The sequence below is a fragment of the Carcharhinus amblyrhynchos genome, chromosome 26, assembly GCF_965287045.1.
Source record: "Carcharhinus amblyrhynchos chromosome 26, sCarAmb.v2.hapA, whole genome shotgun sequence".
Classification (NCBI taxonomy): Eukaryota; Metazoa; Chordata; class Chondrichthyes; order Carcharhiniformes; family Carcharhinidae; genus Carcharhinus; species Carcharhinus amblyrhynchos.
In genome coordinates, this window is record NC_137349.1 from 13,559,375 (window position 1) to 13,577,022 (window position 17,648).

The 17,648-nt window shown below is 42.8% G+C and overlaps 1 protein-coding gene across 1 annotated transcript in view; it reads right to left on the minus strand.

Annotated features, from left to right (window-relative positions):
• The window catches only part of ell (elongation factor RNA polymerase II), a 149,194-nt gene extending 133,489 nt beyond the window's left edge, over positions 1 to 15,705 (minus strand). The window contains exon 1 of the mRNA XM_080212665.1: positions 15,559 to 15,705. Within this exon, the coding sequence (XP_080068791.1) occupies positions 15,559 to 15,693 (135 nt within the window). The 5' untranslated portion in view covers positions 15,694 to 15,705. The remainder of the gene's footprint in view (positions 1 to 15,558) is intronic.
• Between the last annotated feature and the right edge of the window lie 1,943 nt (positions 15,706 to 17,648).

A 17,648-nucleotide genomic window follows, 5' to 3' on the forward strand; every position in this document is an offset into this window, starting at 1 on the left:
TACTGCAGATTTATCTACCTTGATGCGCTTTAAGACTTCCAGCACCTCCTTTTCTGTAATATGCACACTCAAGACTTAAATATTTAATTCCTCAAGTTCCCTAACATCCATGCTTTTCTCAACAGTAAATACTGATGAGAAATATTCATTTAGGATCTCACCCATCTCTTGCGGATCTGCACAGAGTGCCTTGCTGATCCTTAACAGGCCCGACTCTCTCCCTTGTTACTCTTTTGCCCTTTACGTATTTTAGAAGCTCTTTGGATTCTCCTTTGCCTTATCTTACATTTTAAATAAAATTTCACAATGAACCATGAATATTAAAACAGGTGATCAAACTGGTAGATTTTAAGCAGCATCTTATCAGATGCAAAGACAGAGGCAGAGAGCTTGAGAGAGGAAATTCCACAGCTTAGAGCCTAGTCTCCCTCAGCATCAGCCCAGATTATACACTCAAGGCTGAAAGTGGAGCAAAAATGTTACAAGCGTATTAGTCTGCAAGGAAGAGGGAATTCACAGCAGGCAATGACTTAACAAGTTAACAGTCACAGGCTGATCATTTTTAGAAACACAATGAGCTGAAACATCACTGTTAGTCAAGGAGCCCACAGACCAATTACAGGAAGAGACACTTCTCTGATTTGGTGACAACTGGCCAAAGCTTTTGAGAGACTGTGCTGATAGGTTAATGTTCACAGATGGATGAGCTAGTGCACTGAATGGTCAAAACTCTCAAGCTGTGCTTAAACAACAGTCCCCTTGATTTGAGATTAGATCACTGTCCTCTGTCCCTCCACATAAGGGAGCCTTAGACCTTTGATCAGGAGACAAGAAACCTCACATCTGGCCAGATTGAACTTGTGCTAACCATTCAGGACAATTAGGAGATGGGGAAAGACAGGCTGCTGCTTTTGACAGCTGATAGAAGTCTGCTGCACGCTTGCATGTTGCTTCACATGCCTCCTAGCACAAGACAATCAGAGCAGCAAAAAACATACAAAACATTCAAAAAAACGTCCAACTGCATTAGCCTTTGGCACAGCTTTGTAAAGATTCAGATGGGAACAGCAGTGCACAATGTGATGCTGACCCATGTAGACTAAAATAGTACCAGATTTGATCTGTCTACTGAGTTGAATGAATCAGGCCAGGAGTAAGACCCCCTTTACCACAAGTTTGTGTTTATAAAAACATATTCAGAATTCTATTTCTCATCACTAGAGGAACTACGTGTGTGGCTGAATAGCCTACTTTTGCTCCTATATCTTATGGCACTGACATTGACAGGATGAGGCTCTTTTACTACATTAACATGTAATAACAGTGTCATTACACCTGTGAGGCATTTAGGTGTTTTTCCTACACAAGATGCTATACAAATGCAAATCATTGTTTTGAATGACAATCGGGTGAGGTACAAGCTGGTGGATGATCTTTGGAATCTCAGTAAGTGGAGAAAAACAGGGTGTGAAAATCGGATCTGGAAAGAGGCCAATGCTGTTCATTGACTCTCTACATATCAAAGTCTGTAAGGCAGAAACCATACCCTTTCAGCCATCACATCCCTGTTCTTGCTATATATATTGGCGAGCATTCAATTCATAATTCTATCTCCTTCACAATTACATTGGAACAAGATAGGATCAGGCAGGCTAGGAAGGCGTTTGTCTGGAGTAAGGGGAAATACGAAGATGTCAGGAAGTTGATTGATCATAATTCATGAAGTTAAAAGATCATAATTTTATCTCCTTCACAATTGCATTGGAACGATAGGATCAGGCAGGCTAGGAAGGTGTTTGTCTGGAGTAAGGGGAAATACGAAGACATCAGGAAGTTAATTGGACAAATAAACTGGAAGGAGGCATTCTTGGGGAAAAGTACCGAAGGAAGGTGGCAGATATTCAAGGAATGTTTGTCTGGAGCTTTGCATGACAACGTTCCGATGAGACAAGGAGGTTTTGGTAGGTCGCGGGAACCGTGGTGCACGAAGGCTGTGATGAACCTAGTCAGGAGGAAAAGGAAGGTGTACAAAAGGTTCAGGGAGCTAGGAGATGTTAAGGATCTTGAGGAGTATAAGGATTGTAGAAAGGAGCTTAAAAGGGAAATTAGGAGAGCCAGAAGGGGTCATGAGAAGGCCTTGGCGGGTAAGATTAAGGAGAATCCCAAGGCCTTCTATAAATATGTGAAAAGTAAAAGGATAAGAGAAGGGATAGGACCTATAAAAGGTGAAGGGGGAAAGGTCTGTGTGGAACCAGAAGAAATGGCAGAGGTGCTTAATGAGTACTTTGCCTCAGTATTCACAGTGGAAACTGATCTGGGAGATTTTGCTACAGGTTTGCAGCAAATGGAAAAGATTGAGTATGTGGATATTAAGGAAGAGGACGTGTTAGAACTTTTGAATTCTATCAAGATAGGTAAATCGCCGGGACCAGATGGGATGTACCCCAGGTTACTGTGGGAGGTGAGGGAGGTGATTACAGAGCCCCTGGCGATGATCTTTGTGTCGTCAATGGAGACGGGAGAGGTTCCGGAGGATTGCGGATGTGGTTCCTATTTTCAAGAAAGGGAACAGAGGTAGCCCGGGAAATTACCGACCGGTGAGTCTGATCTCAGTGGTTGGTAAGCTGACAGATAGGCTTCTGAGGGACAAGATTTATGAGCATTTGGAGAGGTTTGGCATGATCAGAAATAGTCAGCATGGTTTTGTCAAGGGCAGGTCGTGCCTTACGAGCCTAGTTGAGTTCTTCGAAAATGTGACTGAACACATTGACGAAGGAAGAGCAGTGGACGTGGTGTACATGGACTTCAGCAAGGCATTTGATAAGGTCCCCCATGCAAGACTTCTTGAGAAGGTGAGAGGGCATGGGATCCAAGGGGCTTTGGCCTTGTGGATCCAGAACTGGCTTGCCTGCAGAAGGCAGAGTGGTTATGGATGGGTCTTTTCTTGCATGGAGGTCAGTCACCAGTGAAGTGCCCCAGGGATCTGTTCTAGGACCCTTGCTGTTTGTCATTTTCATAAATGACCTAGATGAGGAAGTGGAGGGATAGGTTAGTAAGTTCGCTGATGACACGAAGGTCGGTGATGTTGTGGACGGTCTGGAAGGATGTCAGAAGCTGCAGCAGGACATAAATAGGATGCAGGACTGGGCAGAGAAGTGGCAGATGGACTTCAACACGGATAAATGTGTAGTGGTCCATTTTGGCAGGACCAATGGGATGAACGAGTACACTATCAAGGGCAGGAGTCTTAGCAGTGTTGAAGAGCAGAAGGATCTTGGGGTCTGGGTCCACAGGACTCTTAAATCGGCCTCGCAGGTGGAGGATGTGGTCAAGAAGGCGTATGGTGTACTGGCCTTCATTAATCGAGGGATTGAGTTTAGGAATCGGGAGGTAATGCTGCAACTTTATAAGACCCTTGTCAGGCCTCACTTGGAGTACTGTGCGCAGTTCTGGTCGCCTCACTATAGGAAGGACGTAGAAGCTACTGAAAGGGTACAGAGGAGATTTACAAGGATGTTGCCTGGATTGGGAGGCATGCCTTATGAAGATAGGTTGAGGGAGCTGGGACTCTTCCCCCTGGAGAGACGAAGGTTGAGAGGCGACCTGATAGAGGTTTATAAAATGTTGAGAGGAATAGATAGGGTGGATTCTCAGAGGCTATTTCCCCGGGTTGAAATGGTCGCTACGAGAGGACACAGATTTAAGGTGCGGGGAGGCAAGTACAGAAGTGATGTTAGGGGTATGTTTTTCACTCAGAGGGTGGTGAGTGAATGGAATCGGCTGCCATCAGTGGTGGTGGAGGCGAACTCGCTGGGGTCTTTTAAAAGACTTCTGGATGAGTATATGGGATTTAATGGGATTGGGGGTTATAGATAGGTCTATGGATTGGTAGGTATTGATGTGATCGGTGCAACTCGTGGGCCGAAGGGCCTGTTTGTGCTGTAGTGTTCTATGTTCAACTCGCCAGCGTAACCTGATGTTGAAACTTCTTACTGTATTTACCCCAGTCCAATGCCGGTATCTCCACATCAAAGCATTCAACTGCTAGACCTTAAACTGAAATGCCCTCCCTAAACCTCTCCAACACACACTCATTTATTAAAATGCTCCTTATAACTTACCCCTTTAATCATCTACCCAACTACCGTGTAGCCCCATGTCAAGTTTTGTTGCATATGCCTTGTGATATTTCCCTATGCCAAAGATGCTATATAAATGTAAGCCTGTATAAAAATTAGACATCCTTACTAAACAGATGGATTAGAAAACAGTACTGTGACAATATTGTAGGAATTGAGATAAATCGATCATGGATGCAAAAGACAAGATAATACAATACAAAGGAAAAATGGAGATAGAAAGCACAGTGTATGATACTGATAGGATTAGGCTGGTGGAGAACAAGGTTTGACCATGGTGTTAAGATGATATAATTCACAGGAGGGAAGGTAGACACAGATTACAGCTTTTCACCATTTACCAATCCCATCCTTCAAATAGGTAGGCAGGAGTGGCCAAGTGAATTACCTTCACTTTCAAATCCCACCTGTCTTACTCTAACCTACTGCAAAGTCCTTCAAACATGCACCCCCAGGTTTTTTCCATTTTAGTCCAAGCTCCCCATTCCTGGCCCTCTACAAGTAGCCTCTAGCAGCCTGGAACTCACTCCTCAAACCTCACCTCGCTCCACTAAGCTCAAGCCTTAAACTTTGGTTTCCCTGTTATCTTTCTCCCCTTTTCTCGATATAATTTATCTAAGACATTCTGAACATGAGCAGCATTGCAAACATGCGAGTTAAAAACCCTGCATAGCACAATTCAGTCAGCTGTGCCAAGTGACAAATTGGATCCAGTATCAGGCTGTAATTGACCCTCTGGGGCTGGCCTGGGCAGAATAAGGTTATTTAGCCATAACCTCAGTGATGTGATCAGAGAAGAATGAGTACATACTGCCCAAACCTTCCTCAGTCTCACATACAAAGGGTCTCTCTGCACAAGGCATAAAACCTCTGGGGAAATATCTTAGCAAAGGAAAATTAGAAATCCAATGGGATTTAGAGAGGGCAAAGGAAAGATTTAAAATAATGGTTTCAGGAATGAGGGGCTTCAGCCACCCAGAGGCGGCACGGTGGTTGGCACTGCTACCTCATAGCTCCAGCAGCCTGGGTTCAATTCCTGGCTTGGGTCACTGTCTGTGCGGAGTTTCCACTTTCTCCCCATGATTGCGTGGTTTCCTTCGGATGCTCTGGTTTCCTCCCTCAATCCAAAGATGTGCGGGTGAGGTGGACTGGCAATGTTAAATTGCCCCTTAATGTCCCAGGAAGCATAGGTTAGAAGCGGGGTAAATATATGGGGTTACGAGGATAGGGTCTGCGTGGGACTGTTGTCAGTACAGACTCAATGGGCCGAATGGCCTCTTTCTGCACTGTAGAGATTCTATGATTCAGCCACATAGGTAATTGGGGCTGTTCTCCTTGGGCTGAAGGCTGAGAGGAGATTTGAGAGAGATTTTAAAATGGGGGTGGTGCACTTGATGTAGTTTAAATGGATTTCAGCAAAGCCTTTGACAAGGTGCCACGTGAAAGACTTGTAAGGGCAAATGCACATTGGATACAGGGTAATTTGATACGTGGATTCAAAATTGGCTCAGTTGTAGGGGACAGACGGTGATGACAGAAGGCTACTTTGGAGTGTGATTTGGATTAGTAAGTTTGCAGATGACAAGATTGGCCGGGTGGTTAACAGTGAGGTGGGTGTGTCTCGGGCTACAAGAAGATATAGACAGAATGGTCAAAGGGCAAATAAGTGGCAGATGGAAATTAACCCTAAAAATGTGCAGTGATACTCTTTGGAAGGAGTAATTTAACAAGAAAATATTCAATGAAGGGCATAATACTAGGAAGTTTTGGCGTGTTTGTCTGAAGACAGAAGGGCATGTTAGTGGGGTGGTAAAAAAGGCATATGGAATATTCACCTTTATCAATCACACCACAGATTACAAAAGCAGGGAATTATTTTGGAGTTGTACAAAACTTTGATGAGTCCACAACTAGAATAGTGTGCGCAGTTCTGGTTGCCACATTATAGGAAGGATGTGATTGCACTGGAGGGGGTACAGAAGATTTGCCAGGATGGAACATTTAAATTATGAAGAGGGGTTGGATAGGCTTTGGTTGTTTTTGTTGGAGCAGAGAAGACTGAGAGGTGACTTGATTGAGGTGTACAAGATTATGAGGGACATGGACAGGGTGAATAGGGAGCAGCTGTTCCCCTTAGTTGTAGGGTCAGTCACAAGGGGACACAGGTTCAAAGTGAGGGGCAGGAGGTTTTGGGGGTTTAAGGAAAAACCTTTTTACCCAGAGGATGGTGATGGTCTGGAATGTGGTGCCTGGGAGGGTGGTGGAGGCGGGATGCCTCACATCCTTTAAAAAGTACTTGGATAGCACTTGGTACATCATAACATTCAAGGGTATGAGTCAAGTACTGGTATATGTGATTAGTGGGAGTTCAGGTGTTTCTTGCGCGTCAATCCAGACTTGATGGGCCAAAGGATCTCTTCTGCATTGTACGATTCTATGATCTGTTTAAAGTCATGAGAAACTTAGACAGTGTAGATAGAGAGAAACTGTTCCCATTGGCAGAAAGATAAGAATCACAGATCCCCTGGCCTATGGTGAGTGGCAAAAAATTCAATGGCACCATGAGGAGAAACTCTTTACACAGAAACAGGTTAAGACTTGAAATGTACTACCCAAGCATGTGACGGAGACAGATTCAATCATGCCTTTGAAAATGGAATTAGATAAGCACGTGAAGAGAAAAAAATTGTTGGACTATGGAGAAAGGTATGGGGAGTGGGACTTGAAACACTTGCAGAAAGCGGCCAGGGATATGATGGGCTGAATGGCCTCTTTTTGTCTTGTAACAATTCTGTGATTCCATCTGCAAAATATTACAATAAGCTATGTTTCAAAACAATCTTTTAAAACTTATACTTTCAACGATTTATTCTGCTCAGAGTTGCTTTGGAAATGGCACAAAGTCAAGTCACAAGCATGTCCAAGTTTGGGCATGGTTAAATGCAGGACATTTACTGCACCCAATATCATGACTTCAACCTCATATGGCTTATGCACCTGAACGAATGTCTCTATTTTGAGAGCCTTGACAAACTAATGCTGCAGCTACCAGGATCTAGATTAAGCTCTTTCTACACTCAATTCGAAGCTAGGTAATAAACAGCAGAGGAATTAGACTAACTGAACCAGTCTTTCAAAGAGTGGCATAGACATAGGCAATGACAGGCTGCACGCCATCTTTTTGTTGCTGTAAGATTTTATTTTTTCAGACAGGATTCTTATAGCTTACTCCTATCCATCTGGGCTGGGCTGAACTAACCAGTCCCAATTTTGCAGAAAGCTTAAGGCTGTAAACCCTGCTTCCTATATTCTAACTTACACATCAATTCCTATTCAGACTCAGTTCTCTACACTGGCTTTGGTTCAGCAACATCTTGATTTTAAAAACTGCTCATCTTAATTTTCTAATTCCTCCATGGCTCACCCCTCCCTGTGTTGAATTATCTGGCCTTCATTCCTCCAAATCTCTGAATTTCTCCAGTTCTGGCCTCTTGTGCATCCTTGATTTCCAATGCTGCACCATTGGCAGCCATGCCTTCAGGTGTCTGGGCTCTAATCTCTGGAATTCTATTCCTAAACTTCTTTACTCTCTCCTCCTTTAAACCACTTCTCAAAACCTAACTCTTTAATTAAGCTTTAGGTCACATTTTATAGTAGCTCAGTGACAGTCTTTGTTTGAGAACACTACTATGAAGTATCTTGGGAGGTTTTACTATATTAAAGACGTTATACAAATGTTATTTTGACAAAGGGTTGTCTGGACTCGAAACATCAGCTCTTTTCTCTCCTTACAGACGTTGTCAGACCTGCTGAGATTTTCCAGCATTTTTCTTTTGGATACAAATGCTATTGTTGTGAAGACTCGTAACGTTGACCAATGGCAGGAGTTCACAAATCTCTGCTCATAACTGTGACATAAAAAAGCCTTAAGCAGATAAATCAAGAAGTCTCACAACACCAGGTTGAAGTCCAACAGGTTTTAGAATTTGGATTATTCTAAAAACAACCGGCTGGACTGTAACCTGGTGTTGAGAGACTTCTTAACTGTGCTCATCCCGGCATTTCCACCTCTAGCAAATAAATGGCCAACCACCATCGTCAAAACCACAGCATCAGAAAGCAAGTAATGTTAGCATAGCTGGTAACGTATAAAGGACAAGTGTCTACGTAAGACCATGGGCTATATCTATTATTATTATGGATCTATAGATATCTATATGACATATCAAAAATCTTGTTCCCTGCATGCATTTCCAATAAACATTCAACATCGTAAACTATCTACACAAATTGACATGCTGCAAGCATCTTTCCTCATCTCCAAAGAAGGCCATGAAATGTCAACAGGTGCTGAAGAATATAATTCCAGTGTGACTAGCTTACATCAACATTTTCGCTGCATGGGATGGCACAGAGGTTAGCACTGTTGCCTCACTGTGCCAGGGACCTGGGTTCGATTCCCAGTTTGGGTCACTGTGCGGAGTCAGCACGTTCTCCCCGTGTCTGCATGGGCTTCCTCCTATAGTTCCAAAAGACGTTCTGGTTAGGTGCATTAGCCATGATAAATTCTCCCTCAGTGTACCTGAGCTGATGCTGGGGATTTTCACAGTAACTTCATTGCAGTCCTTGTGCATGAGTCGCAAAAACCCAGCCTGCAGGTGCAGCAGGTGGTCAGGAAGGCGAATGGGATGCTGGCCTTCATAGCGAGGGGGATTGAATATAAAAGTAGGGAGGTCTTGCTGCAGCAGTATAGGGCATTGGTGAGGCCGCAGCTGGAGTACTGTGTGCAGTTTTGGGCGCCGCACCTGCGCAAAGATATTTTGGCCTTGGAGGGAGTGCAGAGGAGGTTTACTAGGCTGATACCAGAGTTGAGGGGGTTGAGCTATGAGGAGAGGCTGAATAAACTAGGCTTGTACTCGTTAGAGTTTAGAAGAATGAGGGGAGATCTCATTGAGACGTATAAGATGATGAATGGGATGGATAGGATAGAGGTGGAGAGACTCTTCCCGCTCAAAAAAGACAGTAGGACTAGGGGGCACAGCCTCAAGATAAAGGGAGGGCGGTTTAGAACGGAGTTGAGGAGGAACTTCTTCACTCAAAGGGTGGTGAATCTCTGGAATTCTCTGCCCGTTGAAGTGGTGGAGGCTGCCTCGCTAAATAATTTTAATACGCGGGTTGATGGGTTTTTGATAAGAGAGGGGATTAAGGGTTATGGGGAGAGGGCGGGAAAGTGGAACTGAGCCACGACAGATCAGCCATGATCTTATTGAATGGCGGGGCAGGCTCGAAGGGCTAGATGGCCTACTCCTGCTCCTATTTCTTATGTTCTTATGTTAATGCAAACCTACTTGTGACTAATAAATAAACTTTAAGACTTTAACTTACTTTACAATGCAAATATAAAAATAAGGACAGTATAATTTTAAAATGCAGATTGAGTTCCATTTGAGTTGATCCAGTTATCTATCACAGTCTATCTCTACCTCACTATGCTTACTCTTGGCTCTCCACATGCAATACTGCAGGAGATGACAACTAACAAGTAAACTAACTATAAATACTTGGAAACATTAGTACAGGTTACACTATGTCCACTACTCCCCCGGGATTTATAATATGTTTCCAAAATAGAAGCAATACACTGCAGATGCTACAAATCTGAAATAAAAACAGAAGATTTTTCTGCATGGCGATAAGCATTGCTGCTTCACAGCACCAGCGACCCGGGTTCAATTCTGGCCTTTGATAATTGCGCAGACTTTGCATTCTCCCAGTAGCTGTAAGGGATTCCTCCAGTTTCCTCCCACAGTCCAAAGATGTGCATGCTTGGAAAAGAGAGGGGAGGGCCTGGATGGAATCCTTCTTCAGAGTCTCAGTACAGGCTCAATGGGCCAAACAGCCTCTTTCTGCACTGTGGGAATTCTATGGAAAATGCTGGAAAACTCAGCAGGTCTCTGGGAGAGAAAAAAAGAGTTAAAGTTAAATATGATTCTGAAGAAAGGTCAGACCTGAGTCTTTCCAGCACTGTTTTAATTATAGTATTAGTTTTACGTTGGAAACATTGAAGTGGAAAAAAAACAACTCAAATCACATCCCAGTATTTTAGAAAGCATTTAAAAAAAAAAATTATCTTCACAGATAAATACATTGCAGCGCAGTTTCAAAACACAATCAAACTGATGAATCAGAAAGTGTGGAATTATGATGCAATTTATCATCTTTTACAAGAAATATATAGCGATAATCTTCTGGTCTTGTATATATGATGAGCAGCACACATTACCACATTTCAACAATTTAAGTGGTGACTGAGGTGAGCAAAATGGCAGCCCTATCACTGCAGCAAACTGCCACATAGGCAGAGAAATTAATGATGGGTTACCTTCTTAGGTGGTGTGGGGAGCGGAATTGGCTCAGGGAGGAATCTTAATCAAGGACTCATTGAAGGATCTTGAGCTTGCACCCAAACTGACAATGAGTGCCTCATTTACGCGAAAGGATCTTGCCTCTCCTCTCTTATGGCAAAACACACTCAGTACTTCAATGAAGTTTGCAAGCTCAGTTACAAGATCAAGTCTGATTCCGACAGTATTCAGACATAGCAAGCATCATCAACTGCTGCTTTGTTCAGTTTAGAAAGATAAAAAGTTTATTTGTCACAAATAGGCTTACATTCACACTGCAATGATGTTACTGTGAAAATTCCCATTCGCCACACACCAATGCCTGTTCGGGTACACCAAGGAAGAGCTTAACACCGCCAATGCACCTAACCAACATGTCTTTCGGACTGGGGAGGAAACTGGAGCACCCAGAGGAAAATAATACAGACACGGAAGAATGTGCAAACTCCACACAAACAGTGACCCAAACTGTGAATCAAACCCAGGTTCCTGATGCTGTGAGACAGCAGTGCTAACCACTGTGCTGCTCCAGCAGGACAAGGTGGAAAGATCTCAGAGGATGTGTCAGCCATCCATCCAACAATGCAGACATTTGTCCAAATATGTCCTACACACAACAGGATAAATCTATCTCATCCAATTACAGCTATATGAGCCTTTCTCATCCATCAGTAAATTGATGGAATAATCAACAGTGTCATCAAGAGACAACCCATCAATATGCACTTTGGATTCAACCAGAAATACTTAGCTCCAGGCCTCATCACAAAAACTGGCACAACAAAAGAGCTGGCTTAGACACCAAAGCTACATTCAAATAGGTATGGCACCATGGAGCCCCAGCAACATGGGGTCAATGTGAAACTCTTCCAGTGACTGGAGTCATGCCTAACACAAAGAATATGCTTATGACTATTGCAGTCAATTACAACCACCCTAGGACAATCCTGCAGAGATTCCACAGAAAGGTATCTACCCAGTTAACTCTAGCTGCTTCATCAATAACATTCTCTCCATTATCAGATCAGGAATGGAGCTGATCATTGACAACTCCTGTCCTTATTTATATTCACAATTCTTTCAATAATGGAAGTCCATGCCAATCTATGACAGACACTGAATGTTGCCTAGACTTATCTGCCAAGTGACAGGTAATATTTGTGCCACAAGTATCAGCTAAAGACTATTAATACTGCTTACCAGTTATGTGGTCCATGGTCCAGAGATGGTGAGGTCAGTTTCAGCAATCCTATTGACATTGACTAACGCAGTGAATTTTTGAATAGATTGCATATAAACCGCTGAATGCAGAAACCCTGTCAGAGGCTGCTATTAAAAGTTTTCCCTCCAGTAAGATCTGTTGCCATAAAATATTTTACAGGAATGTTCTGGGGGTGAGGAATTATACACGCCATATTCAGCATCCTAAACCCTGCAGTAGACCCCACGGTATAGGGATCCTAAGGCATTTCCACCACATACTCACCTAATTTCTCCAGAACATATATCAAGACTAAACTCACCATCTGGTCGGCATCCTAATAGATGCTGATATGACAATTTAATTACATGAATAGCAATGCTTATAAGTCCTATGTATATGGAAAGTGACCAGGAGTACAAGGCCATGCAAACAGTAACAGCACCTGATTACCAAAATTGAACCATTTCTGAGACTGAATGTGGAAATTTACTTAGTTAGAATCCAAAGGTTAGTGTTGTAGCAGAGCTTTAACTAATGAAGTACTGCACCTTGGTCACTGTTTCCACATTCTCACTGCCTGATAATTAATCAAATAAGTTTAAAGTGTAGCTCCTCATTAAGTGCTTGTTTAAACAAAGCAGTAGTTGGGAAGAGACCTCAAGATAATACTGATGGTTAAACATTTGAATGCAATTAGTGTTACGGGGGGAGGGGATAAAGAAAATGCTAGAGTACCAGTTTCCAGCAACCTTATGTTCATTCACCCCATTGTATCTGTGCTAACTTTATAAAGGAGCAAACCAAAACTAATCCCACTAGCTCACGCAGATTTGCTTCTGTGTGCAAAAGAATCAAATCCACGTGTTTCCCAAACAAAAACCACGGATGAACAGGGAGATCGACTCAACAACAAAAACAGAAAAATGCCGTAAGAGCTTAGCAGGTCTGATTGCATCTGTGGAGAGAGAGGAAAGCAAATATTTCGAGTCTAGATGACTTCGTCAGAGCCTGAAGTCCAGGTGTCCCGATTCCAACAACCTGTCTGCTCACTTCCACAGATGCACCATAGAAAGCATTCTTTCCGTTGTATCACAACGTCGTATGGCTCCTGTTCTGTTCAAGACTGCAAAAAACTACAAAGGGTTGTGAACGAAGCCCAGTCCATCACTCAAACCTCCCATGCATTGACACTGTCTACACTTCCCACTGTCTCGGTAAAACAACCAGCATAATCAAGGATCCCACACACCCCAGACACATTCTTCCATTGGGAAAAATATACAAAAGTCTGAGGACAAGTACCAACCAACTCAAAAACAGCTTCTTCCCTGCTGCCAGACTTTTGAATGGACCTATCTCACATTAAGTTGATCTTTCTCTACACTCTAGCTATGACTGTAACACTACATTCTGTACTCTCTCTTTTCTTTCCCTATGTAGAGTATGCTTTGTCTCTATAATGCACAAGAAACAATAAGTTTCACTGTATACTAATATATATGACAAGAAGAAATCAAATCTCATTCATACCCTGTCCATACTTTTTCTTCGCCTGTTTTCTCCTTAAAGGGAGGAACAAAACCTAACACTATTTCAGGGTCTACAGTAAATACAAAAAATACTCCCAGAGCAAAATTTTGGGCAGTGCTACAAAGCTTTCAGATTAAACAGCAGAATGAGAACTTTACTGAATGAGTGGAATGCACTAGGAGTTCTACACTCCACTGAGCCCAGACTCGGACCATTTACATCAGGCAGCCAATCCCAAACCCAAAAAAAATTCAGAGGAGAACACTATAACAGATTTCTGACCTTACTAAACCAGAACTAGAGGGCACAGCCTCAAAATAAGGAGGGGGGGCAGTTTAGAACAGAGTTGAGGAGGAACTTCTTCACTCAAAGGGTGGTGAATCTCTGGAATTCTCTGCCCATTGAAGTGGTGGAGGCTACCTCGTTGAATATGTTTAAGTCACAGGTAGACAGACAAGGGAATTAAGGGTTATGGGGAGCAGGCGGGAAAGTGGAACTGATCCACTTCAGGTCAGCCATGATCTTACTGAATGGCAGGGCAGGCTCAAAGGGCTAGATGGCTTACTCCTGCTCCTATTTCTTATGTTCTTATCTTTAGCACATTTATGAACAAGATTTAACAACCTTAAGATTCCCACAGGAGTGTCACTGAGTTGTTACAGATCCATTTCAAAAACTTTCTAAATGCATGTCATTTTTTATTTCTTCAGTAACAAATGTCTAGAAACAAGTGGATGAAAGGCTTGTATGGAGCTTGGACAAACTGGACCAAGTAGTCATCTTCTACACTGAAACATTTTATGTAATCATGTTAAATTTAGTAATTTTAGCACAGAAACAGGCAATTTGACCTAATGGCAGCTCTGATGCTTCACCTGAGCCTCCTCTCACCTTAGCCTATCTATCAGCATACCATTCTATTCCTTTCTGAAGAAGAGCCATACAGACTCTAAATATTAACTCTGTTTCCCTCTTCAAGGATGCTGCCAGATCTGGGTTTTTCCATATTTTTCTGTTTTCATTTCAGATTTCCAGCAGCTGCTGTATTTCACCTTTCTTCCTTTTATTTATCTAATTTCCCTTAAATGCATCCACGCAATTCACCTCAGTGAAAATGCGATTGTGACTGCCACATTTTCATTACGGTGGGTAAACAAGTTTCTCCAGAATTTCCAATTTGATTTATTAGGGACTATCTTTTGCTTATCACCTTTAGTTTTGATCTCTGCCAAAAGTGGACAAATCTTCCTACGTCCAACCTATCAAACTCCTCATTGTTCAAAAAGATTTATTTGGTCACTCCTCAGGTTTCATCCACACAGATTAGATAAGCCAAATTTAAAATACCAAATAGCAGATAAAAGATGACCGCATAGAAGCAAATTCCCGAGTTTTCACGGATTGTCCATGGCTGCAGCAATCCCATTGGACATTAAACTATACTGAAAGCAATGTTACAAAGTTCAAATACCTGAGTGATAGTTAATTGTAGGCTTTAAACCTATTTACACCTCTCCCCTTTCACGAGGTGGCTGAAACATCAGGTTGATTTTACTCAAATCAATTTCTAGCCCCACATAAATTCAAGGAAGGAAATAAAGAATGCTTGTTCGTCACAAGGCCTACATTAACACTGCAATGAAGTTACTGTGAAATTCCCCTATTTAACCTATATTTAAACTTTAAGCAGAAGATGTACCAAAGACACAATTAAATAAATTGTTATAAAAAGATCTTCAGTGAAAATTATTGTATTGGCAACAAGTTCAAACACGAATTTGTCAGTGGTGAGTATGACCAAACCTGTAGTCAGATCCCTTTAAATGCTGCAGGTTCTGAAATGTGTGAAATGGGGAATGATTGTAGTTTGAGCTGACGAAACGTCATTGACCTGAAATGTTAACTCTGTTACTCTCTCCACAGATTCTGCCAGACCTGCTGTGTTTATCCAACATTTTCTGCTCAGAGTTATTAACTCTTCTGATGAATACTTTGGGTAATTTCTAGTTGGCACATGAAGGAAGTGGCTGAAGTAAACAGACCCCCCCCTTTCCAACCTCTCCCCTCCTCAGCCTGATCTCTCTTCTTTCCCCTCCTCAGCGGGGTGTTGGGGCTTTTTGGAGGGGATATACACCGGCGCTACCATGGTAACGGTCCCGGGTGGTGTGGCTGAGAGCCAGGGCTCTACCTCAGTGGGACTGGGGCCCGCTTTTCTACCCCCCCCCCCTTCTCCTCCCTCACACCACAAAAACACACACTGACTTTTTTAAAAACTCCCTACCTTGCAATTCTGGTAAGCCTCAAGCGCCCGCAACGCGCTGTCGGTGAGTTTGACATGAAGAACCGAGACATTGCTGCCCGAGCTGAGTTTGCCACAGGAGAGCCCATAGCTCTGCTCCTCCTTCAGCGCCGCCATTTTGCCTCGCGCTGCTTCCCCTCCCCCCGCTCACAGCCGGGCACCGCGGCCTCCCCGCACATAGAGCCAGCAACAAAGATGGCGCTCAGCCAATCACCGCGCCACGCTCCCGCCCGTCACAAAGATGGCGCCGGCCAATCAAGCACAGCTATGCCTGTTACAAAGATGCCGCCTATCAAGAAAGCCTGCTAAAAAGATGGCGACGGCCAATTAGCACTCACCACTTGCCTGTCAACAGTTGGGGTCGCCCATAACAAGTATGGCGATAGGGAACTGGGGTTGAAACATAAACCACTCGTCAATGTGCCAGATAGTAACCGTCAATTATTAACCAGAATAACATTAGTAATAAACAAGTTATTCAGAAAGATTGTTTGCAATTATTAGGAACTGATGGTTAATCGACAGTGCGTTGGCGTGGTTGTCACAGATGCTAACTATAATTATTTGCATTTTATGCAAAAGTGCAAAAAGTAATCAACAGTACAACACTGTATTAACACAAACTCCTCCAAAGTGACAAATAAGATTGCGAGGGAACCGAATCAAACAGGAGTAAACATGATTGTAGCCTTGGCCCTGCGTCCATGACCATGCATTGAGTCTGCAGGATCAGAATGGCTGCACTGACTCTAGTGACTCTATGCAGCTTCCTGAACTTTCCTGCTTCACTCCTGCCAGGAAAACTTTCAAAATCTGGAGGCAAAATAACTCATCGATGCGGAGAGGGTTAATCTGTTCCGGGAAAGTAATCTGTAACAGAAACAAAATGTTACTACACTACCATCTAAAGGTGGCTCATGTTCATTGCAGTTAAGTTTGAAAATGATCCTTTAAATAATTAAACAAGTTGATTAATGTAGACGGTTATATCAAAAATCTTCTCTCATCATACATAGAAATATAAGTGTAGGCCATTAGGCCCTTTGAGGCTGCTCTGCCATTCATCTTGATCATGGCTGATCAACGAATTCAATATCCTGATCCCCCTACCCCATATCTCTTGATCCCTTTAGCCCCAGGACCTATATCTAATTTCTCCTTGAAATCAGACGTTTTGGCTTCAACTACATTCTGTGGTAGTGAATTCCACACATTCACCACCCTCCTGGTGAAGAAATTTCCCCTCACTTCAGTTCTGAAAGGTTTACCTCTAAAACTATGACCCTTGTTCTGGACACCTCTCCCATTGGAACATTCTTTCTGAATCTATCCTCTAAGAGTTTTATAAATTTCTATGAGATCCCCTCTCATTCTTCTAAACTCCAGTGAATATAATCCTAACTGACCCAATCTCTCCTCATATGACAGACCTGCCCTCCTGGGAATTAGCATGGTAAACCTTTGCTGTACTCCCTCTATAGCAAGGACATTCTTCCTCAGATAAGGAATTGCACACAACATTCCAGATGTGGCCTATACAATTGCAGTAAAACGTCCCTATCCCCATATTCAAATCCTCTTGTGATGAAGGCCAACATACCATCTGCCTTCTTTACTATCTGCTGTAACTGCGCACTTACTTTCAGTGACTGTTGCACGAGGACACCAAGGTCCCATTGAGTATCCATCTCTCTCAACTTACACCCATTCAAGTAATAATCTGTCTTCCTATTATTGCTACCAAAGCAGATAACCTCACATTTATCCACATTACACTGCAGCTGCCATGCAGATGCCCACACATGCATGCATATCTTATCAATTCCTATATCCTTGTTTAGAGTCAAAACTATCCATGTAAACTTGACAAATTGTATTCCATACCAATGATGATAACCAGATTGTTACAGGAAGGTTCAGAACCTACAAGCTTAAAGGTGCATCAGTGAATGGGGCGAACATTGGGATAATTGGAAGAGACAAAATCTGAATTAATGCAGCAGAATCGCAGAATTGTTACGGTGCAGAAGGAGTCCATTTTTTATTTGATTTATTATTGGCACATGTACTGA